This window comes from Eleutherodactylus coqui, chromosome 5 (genome assembly GCF_035609145.1).
Source record: "Eleutherodactylus coqui strain aEleCoq1 chromosome 5, aEleCoq1.hap1, whole genome shotgun sequence".
NCBI lineage: Eukaryota > Metazoa > Chordata > Amphibia > Anura > Eleutherodactylidae > Eleutherodactylus > Eleutherodactylus coqui.
This window is the reverse complement of record NC_089841.1, coordinates 184,973,503-184,996,591: the sequence shown is the minus strand read 5'-3', so window position 1 is coordinate 184,996,591 and position 23,089 is coordinate 184,973,503. Positions and strand designations below refer to the sequence as shown.

Sequence of the window (23,089 nt, the reverse complement as noted above, 5' to 3'; positions counted from 1 at the left end):
CTGTATTAAGCATTTCAGTAAGGCTGAGGTCTGGCATTTGACTGGGCATTGCAAAACCTTCTTTCTTCTCTTTTCCTGCCATTCTCATGTAGATTTGCTTGTGTGCTGGGAATCATTGCCTTGTTACATAACCCAGTTTTGGTCAAGCTATATTCGACTCTAGTATGCTTTGGTATACAGAGGAGTTCATGGTCAATTGAGTGGCTGCAAGTTGCCCAGGTCCTGTGGCTGCAAAACGAGGCCAAATCATCAACTCTCCATGACTGTGCTTGACAGTTAGTTTGAGGTGTTTGTGCTGATACACTATGTGTTGTTTTTTTCCAAACATGGTGCTGGGCATTATGGCCAAGCATCTCTATTCTGGTCTTGTCTGTCCAAAGGACATTGTTCCAAAAGACTTGTAGTTTGTTTAGATGCAACTTTCCAAACTTAAGCCATGCTGTCATGTTCTTTTTAGAAAGAAAAGGCCTTCTTCTAACAACCCTTCCAAAAAAAAAGCCATATTTATTCAGTTTTTATCTAATTGTACTGTCATGAACATGAACTTTTAACATGCTGAGGCCTTTAGAATCTGAGATGTAGCTCCTGGGTTTTTGCGGTAATTTACGGTGTGCCCTTGGGGTAAATTTGCTTGGATGTCCACTCCTGGAAAGATTCTCAACTGTCTTGAACATTTTCCACTTGTGAATAATCTTTTTCACTGATGAATGATGTGTAGAAATTGCCTTATAATCCCTCCCAGATTGATGGATAGCAAAAATTGCTTTTCCAATATCATTGATGATGTCTTTCCTCCTTGGCATTCTGTTAACACATGCCTGAATGCTCCAGACCAGCAAACTATCAAAACTTCTGCTTTTATAAAAGTGGTCACACTTGCAATGATCAATTAATCAAGAGCATTTGATTAGCAGCACCTGGCTGTTACTTAGTCTCTTAATTTCCCAGGAAGCAGTAAGGGATGTACTTAATTTTTCACACACTGTTCTGCATTTTGGTCTAGTTTTTGTTAAAAAAATAATGATAAACTATAATATTCAAAGGGGGTATTCTTAGTTTTTTCATGTCTGCATATTGTATATCTTCTCAATTTTCTGAGGAAGGACAAGAAGGGACTAAAATATCATAAGTCTTGTTATATCTGGATTTCTATAATGCATATTCTTTCTACAAGCATCATAACTTTGAATTGTGTAATATATTGTATAACTAGTGCAATAGTCTACAGTTTAGACCATGAAATCACCCACCAAAATTCCCCAGTGGAGCTTCAACATCATTGACAGGATCTAAGTGACATGTGTGTTTCAAAACTTAAGTTACGCAGTACTGGTAGCACACGTTGATACTACTACTAATAGAATATTTGCCATACTTTCCTAGTGCCTTTTTTTGTGTTATACTTTGGGTCTAAAAAACTTTCTTTGTCATTGAGTGGAACAGACACGTAATTATTGAAGTTGTAATGGGGAAGTGAAATTCTTTCACCAGAGAAGATGACAACCCTTTCCATGAGCAATTGCATGTTGTAATAAAGATCTGTAGACCATTTCCTTTATTATAGTTAAACTAATACCTCATGTTTATTATTTTTGCAGGAAGTAGTCCTTGGGAAATAAGGCATGTCATCACTTTGTCTGGCACACTTATAAAATATAGGACAGTTCACCTGTTCTAATATTATGGGCATAAGTATTGGGCTGTAAGCCTGCATGGTGCACTACATGTAACCACGTGACTGGCACTCCATAGAAACCCTATCTATGCGAAAGTATAATACTAAGCAGCCACCCCCTTATGAGTACAGCAGTCATGTGAATAGCTGTTCATTCGTATTGGCCTTTTTCAGTGATATTTTATCAATTTGATCTCCTTCTAGTGACTTAGTTACACTGTGCCTTCAACATTAACTGATTAAATGGTCACTATATTTTCAAAAAACTTGTGCTTATATGATAGCCAGCGTGACAAGTATTAAATGTGTAAATCAGTTTATTTACCTAAAATGATGTTTTTGTGCTGAAAATTCACTGGCCACTAGGAATCTTCCTTCCTTTCTATGATCTTACTCCTCTATGATGATATAATTTCTCTGTGTGTGTTACAAAGAGTTAAGAAGCAGAATCTGCAGTTTTCTCCATGTACAGTGTATAGAAGACAGCATAGCATCAGGCTCTGCCCACCAGCTCAGAGAAAACTAAGAATTACATGTGCAGCCTGCAGAGGAGAAAACTGGTGATAAATCCAGAGCAGAAGTTGTAATGGCCAGATATAATGTTCTTCATCATGCATTCACAGTGCAGCTTATTCTGGAAGGTCATCTGAAACGTCAGGTATGCTTTAACCTTATGTTTTAGCTGAAGCTGATCGAGTATAGTTTTTAGCCCCTTTAGAAGTTAGGTTCAGGTATTAAGAAAAAGAGAATTTGTTAAAGGGTTAAGTCAGACCCAATCTGAAGTTAATGGGGACACTGATGATGTGGCAAGGCTGTAATGTATTACCCTATGTTAATGGAACCATAATTATAAAACACTGATGTATTGATATCAAATGGAGCCCAATAGATTATATACTGTATATACACATCCCCAGGGTGACTGCTACATGATAAGTATGGTTATGTTGTATGGCTAATGTGTTCCTATTCTTCCCAAGTTGGTTATTTTTAATGGGCCTGTTTAGTCTTTTATGAGACTTTTATGACTTTTACCAGTTGGACATGGTCTAGCATTTGAGATTCCCACTAATTCTAAAACTTAACCAGTTCTTGTCCACAATAGTGAGGCGATCTTGTATGCACATTAACCAAACATTGAAATAAACCTTCAAGAAATGTCTTTAGTTTCCATTAATATTGCTGAAGAACATTCATTCTTTGTCACCTCTCCACTGTGGTTCTTAAAGGGGTATTCTGGGACTCTTAAAAATTTTTTTTCTGTTGGTGACTGACAGGTCATCAATAGACGATCGGCAGGGACCCCCTGCACTGATACTCACTGATCAGCTGTTTCCGGGGCCTCTGGTCACTGCATTTACAGCAGTAAACAGAATGTACTGACCATGGCGCAGCAGGTTTGTATTGCAGGCAAAGCTCCCATTGAATTGAATGCAGTACCAAACTGGCATGCTGCACTATGCTCAGAGCATTCTACTTCCTGCGCTGACTGCAGTGACAGCAGCCCCGGGAGTCAGACGATTGGCGGGGATCCGTGATGGGATCAATAGAAAAAATAAAAAAGTCCTGAAATACCCCTTTAAAGACCTTCACCAGACTAACTTTTATGACACACCTGAATTAACAAGTTATTAAGCTCTTTTTTAGAAAAAAAAAGTTTATATTTAAGTAAGTAATTTTCTGCTAAACATGGCCAGCACCATACCAAGTATACAAAAATAGCAATGACTTTAATGAGGCAAATTGGAGTAATTTCCTACATATACTGTATATAATGTATACATTTGCATACATATAGTATGCGGCAAAAAAATCAGTAGACCAAGATGTTTTAATGTAAGGAAGATGGGAGGAAGTCACTCACCAATCACTTTCAGGTCGATGTGATGGCTCTCTGGGCTACTGCTAGAAGCATACCGATTATAGGTGCAGAAATAATTTCCAGCATTCGTTATAGAAAGAGACGGCATAGTCAGTCTATCAGAGGTAGAATTGTTAGCTATCACCATTGAGTCTTTGAAGAAGTTGTAACCAGTGATAGTTAATGGCATGTCAGCAATACATCTCAGTGATAAAGCCTCTCCTACAATGTATGCTGGCTGCTCCGGTTGCAAATGAAGACGAGGTCCATTTGCTTCTGAAAAGTAACAGTCAGTTAGTATCTTCTAGCTGGACAAGGTGTTTTTAAAAAAATTGACAGAAGAGAACAGGGCGCTATGACCCGAGCCATTCAATCTAGGATCTTACAATGTTCTAATCACCGAGGTACCTTTTTATTCTTCAATACATTTGAGCAAATCTTGTAAAAGGAAAACTACAAAACATTGACACAAAATGGAAGGAGCATACTATAAAATGAATAGGGGAAAATGGAGTCATATTCATTTCACTAACATACCCCCTCCATGCCAATAATATACTGACTCCCATGTGATCCTCCTATATAATATAACCTCTTTATATGCCTCATCCTATCTAATATGACCCCCTTGTATCCCACACTTTTATGTACTATGAACCCATATAGCCCCTCCTGTAGACTAAGAAGCCCCTGTGTCACCTCTTAATATAACCATGACCCCCTATATCTGTGATGGCGAACCTATGGAATGCCTGCCAGAGGGGAACTCAGAGCCCTCTCTGTGGACATGCGTGCCGACCATCAAAGTAATTACCAGCTGGGGTGCCATGGCTCCTCAGCTGGTAATCACTCAGCGACACTCTTACTGGTGCACACACTGCCGTCAGAGTGTGCACCCAGGATCCTCTTTCCCTGACCTCTACTCCTCAATTCCGCAGGAGGAGAGGAGAAGGCAGTAGGCGTGCACACACTTCCGCCCACAGCAGTGCAGAGTAATAGTGTTCCCTATATTGGCCCTAGTAGTAATAGTATTACTACTCAGGCCGCTGTAGAGATCACTATTACTCCTGAGGCCACTGTGGGGGTCACTATTACTACTGAGACCAATATAGCGGACACTATTACTAATGAGGCAACTGTGTGTGTGTGTGTGTGTGGGGGGGGGGTCACGATTACTACTGGGGCAAATATAGGGTGCACTATTACTACTGAGGCCTCTGTTGGCGTCACTATGACTACTGGGGCCAATATTTTGGGGGTACACTGTTACCACTGAGGTCACTGTTGGGGTCACTATTACTACTGAGACCAATATAGGGGACACTATTACTATTGAGGTCACTGTGGGGGCCTCGATTACTACTGTGGCCAATATAGGGGACACTATTATTACTGAGACCACTATTGGAGTCACTAATATAAGTGACACTATTAGTACTGGGGCTAATATAGGGGACACTATTACTACTGAGGCCACTGTGGGGGTCACTATTACTACTGGGGCCAATATAAGGGACACTATTACTACTGAGGCCACTCTGCACATGGAAGCATACCTCAAGCTGACAGAGTATGTTTACATGTGGCAGAAGTGCTACGGAATATCTGCAGTGGGAATTTCCGCCATGTTACACAGCATTTTTCGTATCCAAAAATAGTTAAAATCCGGAAATCAGACGCATTTCCATAGCTGATTTCATACTATGTAGCACTCCCCCACACCTTTTCTGTAGGCTTCCTATTGTCAGCACTACTCCAGTTCGCAACAGCCTGGTCAGGAGTGGTGCTGCAGGTCAGGTGATGATGATCAGGTGAGGCCACTATAAGCTGCTGGGAACCAGAAGTCATGGAGCACTGACTGCAGGAAGCCAATGTAGGAGGTAAGGGGGAGCGCCACATAGTATGAAATCAGCTGCGTGTGTGCAGCTATTTTTCAAGTCATCCTTTGACAATACCTGTAGTACCTTGCCTATATACTATATATTATGCACACTATTTGTTGAGTGAGTCATGTGATTCCAAAAGGAATTACTTTGTGATTATATCTAATATATGACACTGTGTTGTTTTTCTTCTGTAGGATAAGAATCATTAAAAAAGAATGCTGACTTCACAGCTTTTTGGATTGATACCGACACTACGAACCCGAGAAGCGTTGTCTGCTCTGATCACAAATGAGCTTTTGTGGCTCAAAGAAGAGTAGGATATGTTTGTATGTGAATGATACATTTGGACATTGTCAATTTTTTGAGCCAGTTTAAGGGCGCCTACCCACTTGCGTTGCTGATTTTCGCGCATGAAAAATGTGGTGTTTTTGCGCGTTTTCCGCGTGTTTTTCGCTGCGTTTTTTCACGTTTTTTGCGCCCCTCCATTGACAATCATGGGTGCATTAAGAGAAAAATAAGGAGACATATGCAACTGACAGTTCCTATGTGAAAAAACCCCACGAAACGGAAAAAAACCCCCAGATGGACAAGAACACATTCTATACTAATTGCTCTTGAGAAAAAACGCAAAACATCACAGGAAAAAAAAAAATCGCAAGTGGGTAGGCGCCCTTAGCCATAGTATCATCAAAGTACGTAATGCATAGACAATTAAAACTTTCATTTCCAAGAACTGCTAACAATGTTCACATTATAGAACTGCCCCTACAATGAAGAATACATAAATCACTTGTAAGCAGTGACCATTATCCATTTTCTGTAACAAATTTCCATTAAACTTTCTTACCTGTCTGCATGATAGCAGTATTCCCAAATAAAAACACTGCAAAAGATAATTTGTGCAAATGTTAGTGTAAAACAACACCCAAACGAAAAACTTGTTGAAAACCTGAAATATTATGTGAGCAAAACATGTTATATAATAAAGACTTTGTATATATAACAACATAAAGCTATCCCTATGTGAAAAATAGGATAAAGGGGAATTCATTAAAATAAAATATTAGTTCTCTTAGAATCCTCTAGGATCATATTGTTAGGGATGTCAATTACAGGGCCGTGACAATCTGTAGCAATACAGTAATTCTAACCTGATGCACAACTGTATTAACCCCTTAATGACGTGGACCCCCGCCTTTTTTCTATTTTTGTTTTTTTCTCCCGTAACTCCTTCATTTATCTATCAACGTCGCTGTGTGAGGGCTTGTTTTTTGTGGAACAAGTTGTATTTTTCAATGGTGCTATTTAATGTATCATATAATGTACTGAAAAACTTTTTAAAATTCTAAGTGGAATAAAATGAAAAAAAAAAATGACATTCCTCCATCTTTCAGTGCATCTTGTTTCTACGGCGCACAAACTGCAACAAAATCGACATGATAACTTTATTCTATGGGTCAGTACAATTGCTACGATACCAAACTTCTATAGTTTTTTTTTACTGTACTATTTTTTTTTTTCAAAGACATTTATTTTTTTTAAAATTATTTTCTGCGGCCATTTTCTGCACGCAATAACTTTTTTATTTTTCTATCCACGTGGTTGAGTGAGGGCTCATTTTTTGCAGGATGTCCTGTAGTTTCCGTTAGTACCAATTTGGAATACATATGACTTTTTAATTGCTTTTTATTGCATTTTTTCTGGGGGACAGGGTAACTGAAAAAGTGCATTTTTGGCGTTCTTTATTTTTTTTTTCGGACGACGTTCACCGTGCGGGGTATATAATGTGCTACTTTGATAGATTGGACTTTTACGGATGCGGCGATAACAAATATGTATTTTTCTTTTATGATTTTGATTTTTTTATTATAGATATTGCAAAAAGGGGGTGATTTAAACTTTCATGACTTTTTTTTACAATTAATAAAACTTTATTGATCTATTTTTTACTTTTCTTCTAAGTCCCCCTGGACTACAACATGCGATGCTTTGATCGCTCCTGCAGTATGACATAATGCTATAGAATTACGCCATACTGCATTCTGACAGGCAGCTTATCAAGCCACCCCCCGAGCTTTCAAGGCAGCCATGACACCTGCACGGCTCCCCCGACAGCGGCATTTAAAGAGTTAATAGCCGCAACCTCTCTTTATACATACTCCGACGCTCCAGGACGTAAATGTACGTTCTGGAGCCAGAAGGGGTTAAAGAAATTCCACAAAGGCGAATCTAATATAAATAAGTCTACATGTTTTTTCTTGCACCACACTTTGACCCCTTTGCTGTAAATTTGGTGTATGATGTTGGTGTCATTAGATGACACACACGCTCATCGGTGCCTTAAAATCATCAAATGTGAGTTTAGTACATTTAGGGACCTGTCAGTCGGATTGAAAGTTACAATGTTAAGTCTATGGGCGGCGCTGCTGTGCTTCAGGCATGCGATGGAATGAGTGAAGCGTTGCTAAGCAACACACCATACACTGCTAAGCTGTACCATACACTGCCCAACCAAGAGCGATAGACAGAGAGAGAGAGACCAATAGAGAGACAGAGTGAGAGTGATAGAGAGACAGACAGAGAGAGCAATAGAGAGAGTGAGAAAGCGATAGAGACAGTGAAAGAAAGAGCAATAGAGAGACACAGAGAGAGGCAGCAATAGAGAGAGAGAGACAATGATAGAGATACAGAGAGGGAGCAATAGAGAGACAAAGTGAGAGAGAGCGTTAGAAACAGAGAGTGATAGAGAGACAGTGAGAGAAAGAGCGATAGAGGGACAACAATAGAGACAAGACACACAGAGAAAGAGCAATAGAGAGACAAAGTGCGAGAGTGATAGAGACAGAGAGAGAGACAGTGAGAGAAAGCTTGATAGAAGCAGAGAGAAAGCGATAGAGAGACAGAGAGTGAGAGTGATAGACAAGAAGAGCGAGATACATAGTGAGACAGAGAGAGTGTAGAGAGACAGAGAGAGCAATAGAGAGACAAATAGAGAGAGCTAACAGTAGAGAGAGAGAAACAGACAGAGAAAGAGCGATAGACAGAGAGAGAGAGCGATAGACAGACAGAACGTCTATATATATCTGACTTAAACGTGAATGAACTCAATGTTGTCTTGTTCATCTTGTTTCAAAACAAGCAGCTTTATGAGCAAGAAAAGGGCAAAAATGCAACAGAAAAAAAAAGAAAATCAATAGTCACCTGGTAAATGGTCCTCTTGGTCCAGCACAGTCACCTCAGCTCCACCACTCCAGTCCTGAAAGCTGCTGCAGGGATCACATACTGTTCATTGTTCATATGACTGCTGAGGTCATTCATTGGCTTCAGTGGTGATACTGCCATGAACAGCACATGAACAACGCAAGGTACATGACCGTTGCAACATCTTCCAATCATCCTTTTTATGAGTAGGCAAATGACTAAATTCTTTATTGATTAGTCTCAAGCAAATCATTGCATCTCCTGAGCTTGACAAAAAGTAAAATAAGATGCACAAATCCATAAAAAAAAAATTATAGAAAAAACAGAAAGTGAGTTTAACTAGAATGAACATTCATAGGCCTCACACACTGGTGTTTTAGATATTCTGTAGATGAAAGCTGATCATTCAAGTCTAACAGTTGGGGATGGTTTACAAAATTGGCCAGAATGCTTCATTTGAGAAAAATGATATCAATTCTAGGTATAAATTACATTTAGCTACTGCTTACCTATAAAAACGTTGATGGCCCTGGACATTGTTCACTGAGTCTTCAGTAGTAAAACTTGTCCTGAAGAAAAGAACCATCAGTTCATATTTAACCCAATGAACATTGAAATAAACATGACTTGATATAACGAATTTCACCCATTCAACAGACTCCAACATTTCATCCAGGACTCCAATTTTTTTCTGAACCATAAATGTATGTGTATACTGTAACCAGAAACAAATGAATACAGTATAATCCATTCAGGGTATCAAGAAAGCCCTAAAGTGGCCATACACAAAATAACTATTATACCCAACTCCACCATAGGCATGGGACTTGGCCGAGTGAGTGTGTTCACCTCAATGAGGAGAAGGGAATAAGCAAGTGGTTGGGAGAAGCCTCTCCCATAGGAGCAAATAATTGCGCAGTCACAGAGACAGATTGGTTCTCCTAAATGAGCAAATCATTGTAGAGAACCTACCAAAAAGAATAATATAAAATATAACTATTAAAAATAATTGGACCCACTAACTTAAACGTAGATGAAAAAGCATACACAAATATCTGGTTTATATAAACCCAGATTAATATATTATTGATACCATACTAGTGTTGACCTCATATTTACCGAACAAGATCACTAGAGTTGTGGTGCTACAGATTACAGGACAATTGTTGAATAGGTGAATCCCACTCACCCTAGAACGTACCTCCCACCTAATTCTCTATTAGATACAGTAATAACGTCTTTATAGAATGCTACACAGAATAGCGAGTTAGCATTCTATAAAGACGTTACAGTGATCAGCAGCACCATGAGTGTATATGTAACACAATAACTATCATCCTTAAGTCTATTATGGGACTTGGTGTCCCACTAGGAGGACAGTTTTACAAGGGACAGTCGGGTTCCCTCTAGTGTAATACCGGCACCACTATTGCCACCACAGTGCCTAACAATTCATGTTTATCTATCCTGGGACAAGTGGCTCCCCCAGGATTGCAATATGACAAACTTATAATAGGACAGTGATGAGTCTAACAATGACCGATTTATGGTGACGGTTATTTTATTGCAATCTTCACCTTCAGCAGCTTACACTCCAGCAATTGTATCTATATGCTCCTGCTGACAATTTAAGACCAGATATAAGTCTGACTTTTACGGTCAAAGAAGTTATTTTAGCGCCTCTGGTGTACTCATTTATTGACATCTAACATCATATGTATATTTGACTACAGAAATCGATCTTGAATTGATACTTAGTACGGCCATATCATTCGGGGCAGAATCAACAGTATCAATAACAATTTTTTTTTTGTTAGGTCACCAATATCTTATTACTGTATCTAATAGAGAATTAGGTGAGAGGTACGTTCTAGGGTGAGTGGGATTCACCTATTCAACAATTGTCCTGTTATCTGTACCACCACAACTCTAGTGATCTTGTTCGGTAAATATGTGGTCAACACTAGTATGGTATCTATAATATATTAATCTGGGTTTATATAAACCAGATATTTGTGTATGTTTTTTCATTTACCTTTAAGTTAGTGGGTCCAATTATTTTTAATAGTATCATTAAAAGTTATATTTTATATTATTCTTTTTGGTAGGTTTTTAAATAATTGGGCAGGTTGAAATCCACTAAGCTGAACTAATCTTTCCCCAGACATCTGTTGTTGGGGAGAGTTGGCATGCCCCATACACATTAGATCTTTGGACCATCCGGCTGAAATTGGTGAATTCAAGTGAGTTTTGTCTAATGTGTGTAGGAACCTTTAAAAGAAAGAGGACAGAAGTCATATGATAGAAGTATTTCAATATATTAAGGGTAGAAGTAACGAGTACAACATTCTAAATGGATTGGTCACTTTTTACATACTTCTGCTAAAAAAGCCTAAAATGAGAAGTTACATCACTTCCTAACTGCAATTGACCCCTGATTTCACCACTAAAGCAGACTTGTGATTTCTTGATCGATGTGATCTAACAGAGAAGTGTTTATATGATATATACAGGTCGGTTAGGGTATCGTTTTTCCTTAAGAAGAGCACCTAGAATGTGTAGTGAGGAGACTTATAAGGCCATGCATGCTCCTCTGCGAAATATACAAACAAGGAAGATGGAACGATACCTCTGCAATGCAACCTATGGGAAGGCAGCATTCCTGCAAGTCAATATCATTTAGCTTACAATTCCAAGTCGTTGTTATAAGGCTGCTTTAAAAAGTCTGACATTGACTTGCAAGAATGCTGCCTTCCAATAGGTGGCACTGCAAGGGTATTGTTCCATCTTCCCTATTTGCAAAATTTCCGAGAGGAGCATGAATGGCCTTATAAGTCTCCTCACTATACCTTCTAGGTGTCTCCTCACACACTTTCTAGGTGCTTTCCTTAAGGAAAAACAATACTCTTTCTGACCCACATTTATAGGCCTCTCACTAGCCAAGCCAGAAACCTACTACACACTGATGAAGGGCAAAAAAACCCAAACAGCTGTCTGTGTATGGTATTCTGGCTTGGCTTACAATTCCCAGTCATTGTTTTAAGGCTTGTGTAAAAAGTCTGACATTGACTTGCAGGAATTCTAGCTTCCAATAGGTGTCACTGCAGATGTATTGTTGTATCTTTCCTATTTACATGATATATACACACGATTACTGCACCCAACTCAGGTGTATGTTCACATATAGGTGTCATAAACATCTGTATCTGCACATTTAAATTTGCTGACTTTAGCTTTAGGCCTTGGGGTTGGTGAGGAACACATCTAAGCAGTTGGCGTTCCTCATATATACCGAGTCTCATCACATCATTGGGCCATCGATCTTCATGGGTATACACTCTTAAAGAGAGGCAGAGGTCAATAAAAAAGGAGGTGGACTATGTATGTTAAAAGAAATATGAGAGTGCGAAAGAGGAAACAGTGGGGGAGGACTGTGAGAATGTTGAAATGTTCTGGGTGGAATTACAAAGGAACTTAAACACTGGTTAACATTCGTATTGGTGTAATCTTTGGACTCTTTAACATCCCTGAGGTGATGGGAGGTCATCTGCGTAAACAAATGGAGCAGGTAGTACAGGCCCGTACGGTGCTGAGAATGGGAGACCTTAACTACCAAGATATTGATTGAGGTCAGGATTCTGATTCAACTGAAGAAAATTCTTCACGCTTACAAATGTTTGCTGTATGGCAACCAACCACCAAAGACAATAGTTTCCAGCTTTTAATTGAAGAAAAAATGGTTCAATCTTTAGCATCTTCAAGGTGACATTATCAAATTTGCTATAGATTTTCATTTTGGTTTCTGCTGAGAATCTACAATGTAGTACCGTACTGTGTATATAAAAAGTATATAGAAGACTTCATTTACACGCAGCCGAAAAAATCCCAAGCCACACATTTCAACTTCTCTATTGTGAAGGGTGAAATTCCTGCAAATCCGTGGAATGAGAATACTTGCAGACTTTCTGTGGATTTTCATGGGTGCGAATACACCTAAAGGACTCATGTACAAGGCTGTATTGTGGCTCAGTTTTGTGGGTGTCCATAAAAGTACTTCCACAGAGGTTTCGGAGGCATCTGTTATACCTTCATATGCCTCTGATTTAATGTGGCAGTTTTTTCTATCCATATGATTAAAAAACATCATGGCATGTTTAGGCTTGAACTGGCCCACAGGGGAACAGGTGAACCCCCTTGTGGGCCCTGTGCAGGAGTGGGCCCCCCACCCACCTGCACTTCATACAAATAGGCAGCATACAGCATCTCAGCCAGTCTATACTTCCATATTATAAACTGGCATACCGCCCATGGTCACAGGGGTCACAATGGCAACCCTGCGGTGACGGGGCCCAGAGGCCGCCTTCTGCCATATACATATGCACATTCAGTGCATTACCGTCTGGTTGCGCTTTCGGCAGCACCCCAGTGATCACGCTGCCGACATTGCGACCAGCCAGAAAGGAAGCTGACACAGCGCAGTGTAGGAGGAGGGAGGAGCAGGAAGAGGGAGGCAGCCACACGGCCTGGCAGGGTGTTGAGCACAGTGATGATGTCATCATTCTGCTGCTCCTGTCTCCTGCTGTACAGCGGCTGCATCTACTAGTCCTGCTGCTCTGCACACGCAAAGAAGTGGTCTGGATCCTTGGGTATGTGTGTGTATATATGTATGTGTGTGTATATGTATGTGTATGTGTATATGTATGTATGTATATGTGTGTATGTATGTGTATGTCTATCTATTTCATATCTATCTATCCATCTGTCTGTCTCATATCTATATCTCTCTCTCTCTCATGTATCAATCTCTCTCATATCTATCTATATATCTTTCTCATATCTATATATGTTTTATCTATCTCATATCTATCTATCTATCTATCGCTAGTATAAGTTATACGTCTTCGGATCGGCGCCCGTGTGACTGAGCCCTAATAGTGTATGCAGTATCTTAATGTGTGGTCTTGCAATTTTTTTATGTGTTTTTCTTATTTGTGGTTCAGAAGTACAGCATAAACATGAACACACCCTAAGGGTGGAGGCTGGGGGGGAAACCAGAGCTGAACTTTTGCACCTGGGCCCCTGAGCCTTTAGGTACGCCCCTGGATGCATCGGTTGGTTGAGATGATTTAAATGTGCACTGACAGAGTATCCTTTCTTCTGGGCCCTGTCTTCTTGACTTCACTCATCACCAAACTCCTTCAAGCTTCTTGCTACCCGTCTGGAGCCTGGCATTGGCTGAGTAACTCATAATGGCTCACAGGACTTAGAAGGAAATACTTTAAAGTATTTCCTATAAGAGGTAATTAATTCTTTAGCCTATTTTGGGCTTTAAGACGTGATGATTTTGGGGGGGGGGGGGGATTTTTCATAAACAGAGCCATACGAGGGCTTGTTTTTTAATGTAGTTTTATTGGCACCATTTTGGGGTACATATCATGTGTTGCATAGTTTGTATTACATTTTTATTGGAGAGCAAAAAAAAAAGTACCTCAATTCTGCTATTGTTGTTTGCATTTTTTACAGCATTAATCATTCAGCCTAAATGACCTGACAGATATTTTCGGCATGTTGGTATAATTATGACAATACTAAAATTTTTGTTATTAATGTTTTTCCACTTTTGCACAATAAAACCCTTTAATATTTTTTACTGCATTCCAAGTCACATAACATTTTTATTTCTCCAGTGACGCAGCTATATGAAGGGTGTTTTTTGCATGACACAGCTTTAGTATTTATTGGTACCATTTTGGGGTGCATAAAGCTTTTTGATCACTTTTATTACATTTTCAGAGGCAAAATCAACAAAATAAGCCCTTTTTTCTCTATTTTAATTTTTTACACTATTTTTTTGTCACTGTAAGCGACTTGAACCAAGGATCGTATGAACGCTATGATAATACATTGCAGTATGTCTATACTGCATATTGCTATTGCTAGCAATCATATGCAATGGTGGACCCGGTTGCCACGCAATGTCCTGTTGCCTTAAACATCAGGCAACCAAGATGTAAACTTATGTCATGTGTTGTTAAGAGGTTAAAATACATTCATTTTTACATTTCTTTCATCCCTTCCACCTTCATAGGGAATTAGAACTCCCAGCATGTTCTGACAACTGCAGACACGCAGGCCACACACAGCTTTCAGTGTTACTGCAAATCGGCATGGTGTCCAAATTAATTATTGGCCACATGGTTCAGTGAGCAAGGGCTTATTTACATGAGCGTATATTGGCCGGCTATTTTCACCGCCGGCTGATGTGTGCTACCATCTGATGCATTGGATTGAAATGTATCAGATCCCACAAGCATATTCCCGCAGTGTATAAGCCCTCAGCCAGGCGCTTTTATGCCGGGCAGGAAGTCATCTTCCTGCCTGACTATGGCCACTGCCATTGACTCCTGTTGGGAGTCAATGACAGCAGTCAGAGAAGGGAGGTAGGAGGGAGTTTAGCAGCATGACTACAAAGCTCCCTCCCCCTTCCCTTCTCCTCTCCTCGCTTTTGTTTGCAATGGGAGGGGGCGGGGGCAGGGTGGAGTTAAGCTCTGCCCCACCCCCTCCCATTGCTGACTGCGGACAAGGGGCAGGGAGGGGGCAGGAGGTTAGCTCCACCCCCATCCCACCCCCTTCCATTGCAAATAGCCAAAGGGGAGGAGAAAGGAGGAGAGTCGGTGAGGGGAAGGGAAGAGCTAAGCTGTCTACCCCTGGCCCACAGCATATACGCCGAGCATCACATGGTAGCGTATATCAACCGGCAGTGAAAACACCGGCCGATATACGCTCATGTGAATAAGCCCTAAAACTGCTGTTCCTCTGCAAAACTACACAGGCATTAAAAGTTAGTTTCAAAACTTCTGTCGATGGCAGGAATTTGTGCATAGGGATCAAGTAATATTTGCATGTAGCTGCACAGTGGGCCCCAGAAGGAATTTTACTGGTGGACCCTCGGCAACCCAGTTCAACACTGGGAATGTTCCATCATACTCCTTAGGGCTCCCACACACTTGCGTTTTTTTTAACGCGAATGTCAATGGGACTTTTGTAATGTTAAAAACGCATCGCACAAAAATTGTAAAGCCCAAACTTGTGATGCATTTTTAACATTAGAAAGTCCCATTGACAATCGATTTAAAAAAACACAGCCTTTAAAAAAATGCAAGTGTGTGGGGGGGCCTTATATATTGATCAGTCGCAACATTAAAACAACCTGCCTAATATTGTGTAGGACCCAGGGGCATAACTATAGGGGATGCAGGGGATGCGGTTGCACCTGGGCCCAGGAACCTTGGGGGGCCCATAAGGCTCTCTTCTCCATATGGGGAGCCCAGTACTATGAATAAAACATTATAGTTGAGGACCCCATTCCAGGTTTTGCATTGGGGTCCAGGAGCTTCAAGTTACGCCTCTGGTAGGACCCCTCATGTTGCTAAAACAGCTACCAGCAATGTATGGGCTTGTCAGTACTGTTGGCTTGTCCTTCCAATACATCCAACAGATTCTTCATCTGGAGAATCTGGAGACCAAGTCAACACCATTTACTCTTTGTCATGTTCCTCAAACCTTTCCTGAAGTATTTTTTGCAGTGTGGTAGAGAGAAAAAGTTCACTTCCCTATTGCCATGAAGGGGTATACCTGGTCTGTATATTGTTTAATTAGATTGTACATGTCACAGTAACATCATATGAATGCCAGTACCCAAGATTTCATAGTGTGACATTGCCCAGAGTATCACACTGCCTCCGTTAGCTTGCCTTCTTCCCATTTTGCATCCTCCTGGTAAGCAGTGTATATGCTTGGCTATCCACATGATGTAAAAGAGAATGTGCTTCACCAGACATGGCTACCTTCTTCCATTGCTCAATGGTTTAGTTTTGATGCCCATTTGCTCATTGTATGTGCTTTTGCTGGTGGACAGGGGTCAGTCAGTATTGGACCTCTGACTAGTCTACAGCTACACTACCTATATGCAGCAAATTGTCTTTTTTATATGTTTTTGTTACAGTTTTCCCCATTGACTTCCATGATCACTATTTTTACCTTTTGTGTTTTGATGTGTTTTCGAGGGCATTTTTTGCATACCTTTTTGTATATTTTTCTAAAGTGCTGTGGGCAGATATCATTTTAAAGGAAGTCTGTCACCTGATTTTCTGATTCTAAACTACTTATACCACAAGATGTGAGTCATAGTGGTGAAATGACGGTGCATTTATAGATCCTCCAGTGCTGAAATATCTTCATTTCTGTGCTTCCCCCGCAGTGTGTTAATTCCCAATAAACTGTCCAATAGGTGGCTCACTTCTACTTCTCTTGGCTCTATCCCCTCCCTTAATCAAAACACACCCTTCATCTTAATTGAGACAGCTGGAGACACCATGCATTCCAGATCTTCAGTGAATCTATGATGCTCTGAGATCAAGTCAGGAAACCTTCAGTCAGTCTGGAAGACTCATCTGTATTAGGGCACAGTCACATGGGCATTTGTACGCGCGTCTGTCAGTTCCATTTGCCGGCCACATCTAAATAGAACCCATGCTTTTCAATGGGGACAGGCAGATGTGCGAATTTTACATGCGCACAAACGCATACATCGAAAATTATAGGACACCGGTTCGCAGAATGCATATAACTGTGCTCTGCGCAAACCGGTGTTCTGTGTATGTGAAACCCCTGGTTGCTTTCGCATCCAGGGGTTTCACCTTGTGCTCAATGAGGCCAGCGGCAGCAGTGCTAACCCGGTTGAGAACCTCAGCCGTGGCAGAGGAAAGCGATGTTTTCCCATTGAATTCAATGGAGCCAGCAATACAGCGTCTCCATTGAAAGCAATGGGCTGCCGGCAAGCGCTGCAGTGATTTTCGAGGAAGGGTTTAAAATATAAGCCCTTCCCTGAAAATCAATCCAAGAATGTGTAAAAGAAAAAAGTATACTCACCTCTCTGCAGCTGCCGGGGCTCAGCTGCAGCTGCCGCAGGCCCCATTGACCACAGGTGAAGCCCCTGGATGTGACAGCATCCAGGGGTTTCAGATCCAAGAAATCCCCAGCTGCAGCTGTCACAACTGCAGCAGGGGATAACGGGCAGTGCTCTTTTTGAGCGGATAAACGCTGCTAGCAGCGTTTTTTCCACCATGACGCCCGCTTCGGTCACACGAATTGTGGAACACATAACTGATGTGTTTAAAAATTAGTGCGTCAAACCGCCCATGTGACTGAGGCCTTAGGCGAGTTTCACATGAGCAATAGCAATTTTGCCGCGAGAAAATTGCGGCAGAGTCACGTATTTGTTCCTGTAATTTTGGGGCGTCAGCAATGCTGTTTTTTTTAGCATAGTCTCGCATCCCATTGCTGCCACCTGCGATAAAAATGGCATGAATTGTTTATCGCGAAAGTCAATAGGGGTTTCTAATGTTAAAATCGCATCACACTGAAAATGTAACTTTGTTGCGCTGCGATGTGATAAAAAGGAGGCTCCAAAGGGAAACATGGAGAAAAAAAAAATCAAACATAGCAGAAAGATAGAGCATGCTGTGATTTTTTGTTGTCTCAACATTGCATCAGTGAAAACATCGCAGATGGAAAGGAAACCATTGTAAAGATCCAGTGTCTGTAAGGATCGAAATGTTGCAGCTATGTTTTACCATTGAGGAATAAACCATTTTTTACCTTCTGAAAGAACCCCTGGAGTGCTGATTCAACACAACCTATATAGAGGAAACCATTGTAAATCATTGGTTTCATATTCTGCTTTTTTATTAACCCTTGCATCAGGCGAAAAATGGCGTGATTTTCTCACCCGTGTGAAACCACCCTTAGGGCTTATTCGGATGACCTGTGTGATATGCAGTATATTTTAATAAGGGCGGCCTCAGACGACTGTATATCGGCTGGGTTTTCACTCCCAGCTGATATACGGTTTCCCTCTGTGCAGGGGGAGGAGGCTGGAAGAGCCGGGAGCAGTGCACTGAGAGCCCGCCCCCTCTATGCCCCTTAGCACTATTTTCAATGGGAGGGGGCGATATGGGGTGGGGCTAAGTTCTGGGACTTAGCTCTGCCCCTCCCATTGCAAATAGGGGCAGGGGCAGAGAGGGGGCGGGAGCTCAGTGCCCTGCTCCCGACTCTTTCAGCCTCCTCCCCCTGCACAGAGGGAAACCGTATATCGGCTGGGCGTCAAAACCCAGCCGATATACGGTCGTCTTAGGCCGCCCTTATTAAAATATACTGCATATCACATGTGTTGTGTGACGGCATGATTTGCGGTAAATAGAGTATATGAAATTCAATGAACTTTCATTGATCCATGCAGACCGACGTGTAGTCATTGCGTATCAATACGCAAGAGAAATGAATTGCAGCATGCTTGACTTCTCTGCGTATGTATGCGGTCTTTACCAGCTCTCTGCTGGCAATGTGTATGGCTGGAATTGTGTAAAACGCTGCGACCGTGAGCATGAGTCCTAAGATGTTAGAGTCTATGGCATGTTCCGTCTGTTTGTGGTTCATCCCTACCTATTCTCCTGTCTCTCATTGCACTGTGGGGTTTCTGGTTTCCAATAGCAATAGATCTTTTAATGGCAAGCAATTGCTAATGTAGCATCAGTGCCACCTATTCTCTTATCTTTCATTAAACCATGCCCTAATCTGACAAGTTACAGAGACATTTTTATAAGGCACGTACCTATCCAACAGACCCCAGTCTATGAGGATCCAAAAGTCAGAAATGAAAATTTGAACAGATTACAAACATTAAAGTGACTCTCGGGTCTTGTAGAAACAAACATGGCCTAACCATTTCTCTAACTACCTGATGCACACAGTATTAGCATGCATGAGTAGTCTAAGACACTGCATGCTGCTCTGATTGGTCTTCACTGCTCATGTGGAAGGCACTGGTTAATCAAAGCAGTATCTAGTGTCTTAGACTAATGATCCATACTAATGCACGGTGTGCATCAGGTGGTCAGAAAAGCTAGTGTGGCCATCTTTGTTTCTGGACCAGAGGGTCGCTTTAAATCCTCCACCCTCAAACTGACAAGGATTTGCAACACTGAAAGCTGTTGCTGTTCACCCTGCTAAGCAGGTGTGACCATTAATTAGCCATATGATGGGAAACAACATAATATATAATTGTACATAGAAATAAACCCATAAGTGTACTCACAACAACCGTTCTGATGGTTACTTCTCCACTGTCCTTCTAGGATCTGTTCTTTGTCTTATGACACTTTTGCAATATATGAGGGGCATAAGTTCCTTATTTTTTTTCATATAATGCAACATATGTTGTGAAATACAGGATGGACCAAGAACAAAGTGAAGAGAGGATTCTAACAGGATAACAACATAATAGCAAGCTGTTGATCATACTTCTGACTAGTAATGGCAAAACTGATAATCATAGTGTAAGAATAATAATGACTAAATGATGGTATAGAAAATGACTGGATGTATGATGTTCAAAGAACACAGACATCTTTAAAGAGGTTGTCCAGGATTAACCTCTCTAGGGACCTTTCACATGTGTAGAATTTTTCTGCAAGATGCATCTAAGGCCCCTTTCACATGGCCGTAGGTGCTTTTACGTAAAAACTAGAGATGAGCGAACACGTTCGGCTCCGCCCCTTTTTCGCCCGAACACCGAACTTTGCGAACACTTCAGTGTTCGGGCGAAAAAGTTCGGGGGCCGCCGTGGCAGCGCGGGGGGGGTGCGGCGGGGAGTGGGGGGGAGAGGGAGAGAGAGAGGGCTCCCCCCTGTTCCCCGCTACTGCCGCCCGCGCCGCCGCGCATCTCCCCGCCCCCCGGCGGCACCCGGACACTTACGCGCGAACACTGCAGTGTTCGGCAAAGCCGGTGTCCGGGTGCGGATGTGTCCGTAACGGACACGTTCGCTCATCCCTAGTAAAAACACATGAACGGGCACACAAATCTAACATTTGTGCGCCTGTTTAGATAGCCCAGGCCCACCGCATATACACTGAGGCTGCAATGCCATTGGGCGGGGAGAGACAGCTTAGCTCTGCTAAACTGTCTCCCCCTTCCCGATTCACCTCCTCTCTCCTCCCCTCTGCTTTGTTTGAAATGGGAGGGGGCGGGTGGAGCTAAGCTCCCGCCCCCTTTCTGCCCATTGTCTGAAAAGGGGGAGGGAGTTTAGCAGTAATGCAGCTAAATTCCCCCCTACCTCCCTTTTCCGGACACTGTCATTGGCTCCCATAGGAGTCTATGCAGCGGCCAGACGTATTCCGGGCGGGATGCTTTTCCGCTGCAGGAATATGCCCATCTAAGCTAATGCATTTTAATCCAATGCATCAGATGGTAGCGTATATTGGGCGGCCGTGAAAACTGGTGCCTCTGATTGGTTACAGCGCTCAGCCAATCAAAGGCATTGCTTTCTGGAGCCCAGGATTTTTCATTCTCCGGCCACCAGAATACAGATGAAACCTGACAGGGACGTGGAGAAGAGCCGGTCAGCGCTTCTAGGTGAGTTAAATTTGTTTTTTTTTAACAGCTAGGGATGATTTTCGGGTTAGGGCTTATATTTTAAGCCCCCCCCCTGATAATCATCACTGCAGAGGTTGCCTTCATCCCATTGATTTCAATGGGACGGTAGCAGCGCCGGTCCCATTGAAAACAATGGGATAGCATTGCGGTCCTCTGCCACAGGTGTGAGAGCTGTGGCGGGGGATTCTTTAGTGCTGTCACAGTGTTCAGTGATGAGGGGACCTTCAAAGAGCAGCTACGCTTCTACAAGCACAGCTGCTCCAGTAAACGGGCATCTGAAACTTTGCCCGTTGAAGGCCTGCACACACTATTTTAGGCACATGTAAAAAAAAGCACACAACGCATTTTGCACATCCATGCAGTGCAATTTTTTTGCGCACATTGGCATGCAAAAAAACACTCGTCTGGCCGAGCACCAAAGAAAATTCTGCACCAAATTTCACATGTAGACATCCGGGGTTTGCAAAAGAAATCTGCAGTAGCAGATAAAGATTTAGGTGTCTCTTACAGAAATATTTGCACGTGTAACAGGTCACTTATATGCCATGACACACACCTACATCAAGGAGTGCCTTGTCTAAGAGCTCTATGCCGTACACATACATACATGGATCACACGGACACAGAAGATATAGCTGAATGATCAACAGTGGGAACTCATCAGTTCGTGACAGTCAGGCTCCCACTATAATGACCTGGAAACATCTGCTCCATGCTGTCTAACTTCTTAGATGCTGCAGGCAAGCAGAATCCACTGACTGAACAGATCCATCGTATGATGAAACTGAATGATGCTGAATGGACCCCACTGACTATAATGGGGTCCATTCAGTTGCCATCCAGCTCTCTGCATTTTCCTGGATGATAACTCATATATCGTTATTTTGTCTGGGATTTTTGCGGAAAACAGTGATGAAGGCTACGAACAGAACTCCAATGCAGAGGTGAACATAGCCTACCATGTTATTTATATCAAATGGTTAGCAAACTGAAAGAAAAACAATAACCAATGGTGTAATTGTCTTTTTTTTCCATTTTTTCCGTACAAAAAAAAATTAATAAAAACTAATCAATAAATTGTATGTTCCCGACAATGTTAGCACATAACATATGTATGAGACAAGCCATAATATTTTCTATTCTCCATCTTGACTTATAACCTGCTCTTCTTCTCATTTCCTATAAGGGTGTGGCGTCAACAACAGAGGAGGGTAGAGCCAAATGTTCTATTTTCATCCATGTCATTCCATTACCAATGACTTTTGTTTTCCTATGCATTGTTTTTCTGGACCAGTTGTACTTTTAAAAACATTTTATATATGCAAGAAAATAGACCCCAACATGAGATACTTCTAGTTGTATTTAAACTGTACAGCAAATGTTCATAAATGCAAAACATTAGTTTAGAGCAATTATATACCCTAACGACACACAGCACACTGTGTCTACCAGCTAGTTTATCTGACTCTCTGTAGGACCTGGTGCTACCTGATGAGGAAGAAAATCCCTCTAATTGCTAGAATGCTTCTTCTTGATAATGGTCGGAAATTAAGTTTGCTCTGTTCGGCACAGTTAAGGCTAGAGCTATGAGGTGACAGAGTGGTGCACAAATGATGGAGTAGGGCTGCTTTCACATCTGATTTTGGGAAGCAGGAAAGGGGAATCCCCTGGCCAAACGGATCTGTTCTATGATGGAACCGAACAGCACTGAAGGGTGAGTAAATTTTTATTTTTTATTTTTACACATTTCTGGATGAATTGCAGGGAAGGGCTTATATATTTAAGCCCTTCCCGAAAATTCATTGTGCGATCGCCGGCAGCCCATTGCTTTCAATGGAGCCGGCTGTATTGCCGGCTCCATTGAATTCAATGGGCTAACATAGTTCTGCCGGGACAAGGTGAGTATATTTTTTTTTTTACTTTTTACACATTTTAGGATGATTTTCAGGTAAGGGCTTATATTTTTAAGCCCTT

At 41.6% G+C, this 23,089-nt stretch overlaps 1 protein-coding gene across 1 annotated transcript in view; it reads right to left on the bottom strand.

Moving 5' to 3' along the window:
- The window catches only part of LOC136627022 (uncharacterized), a 29,057-nt gene extending 9,222 nt beyond the window's left edge, over positions 1 to 19,835 (bottom strand). The window contains exons 1-4 of the mRNA XM_066601981.1: positions 19,779 to 19,835; positions 9,133 to 9,192; positions 6,270 to 6,305; positions 3,540 to 3,812 (exon numbers count right to left, since the gene is read on the bottom strand). Of these exons, the coding sequence (XP_066458078.1) occupies positions 3,540 to 3,812; positions 6,270 to 6,305; positions 9,133 to 9,160 (337 nt within the window). The 5' untranslated portion in view covers positions 9,161 to 9,192; positions 19,779 to 19,835. The remainder of the gene's footprint in view (positions 1 to 3,539; positions 3,813 to 6,269; positions 6,306 to 9,132; positions 9,193 to 19,778) is intronic.
- Positions 19,836 to 23,089: the final 3,254 nt, after the last annotated feature.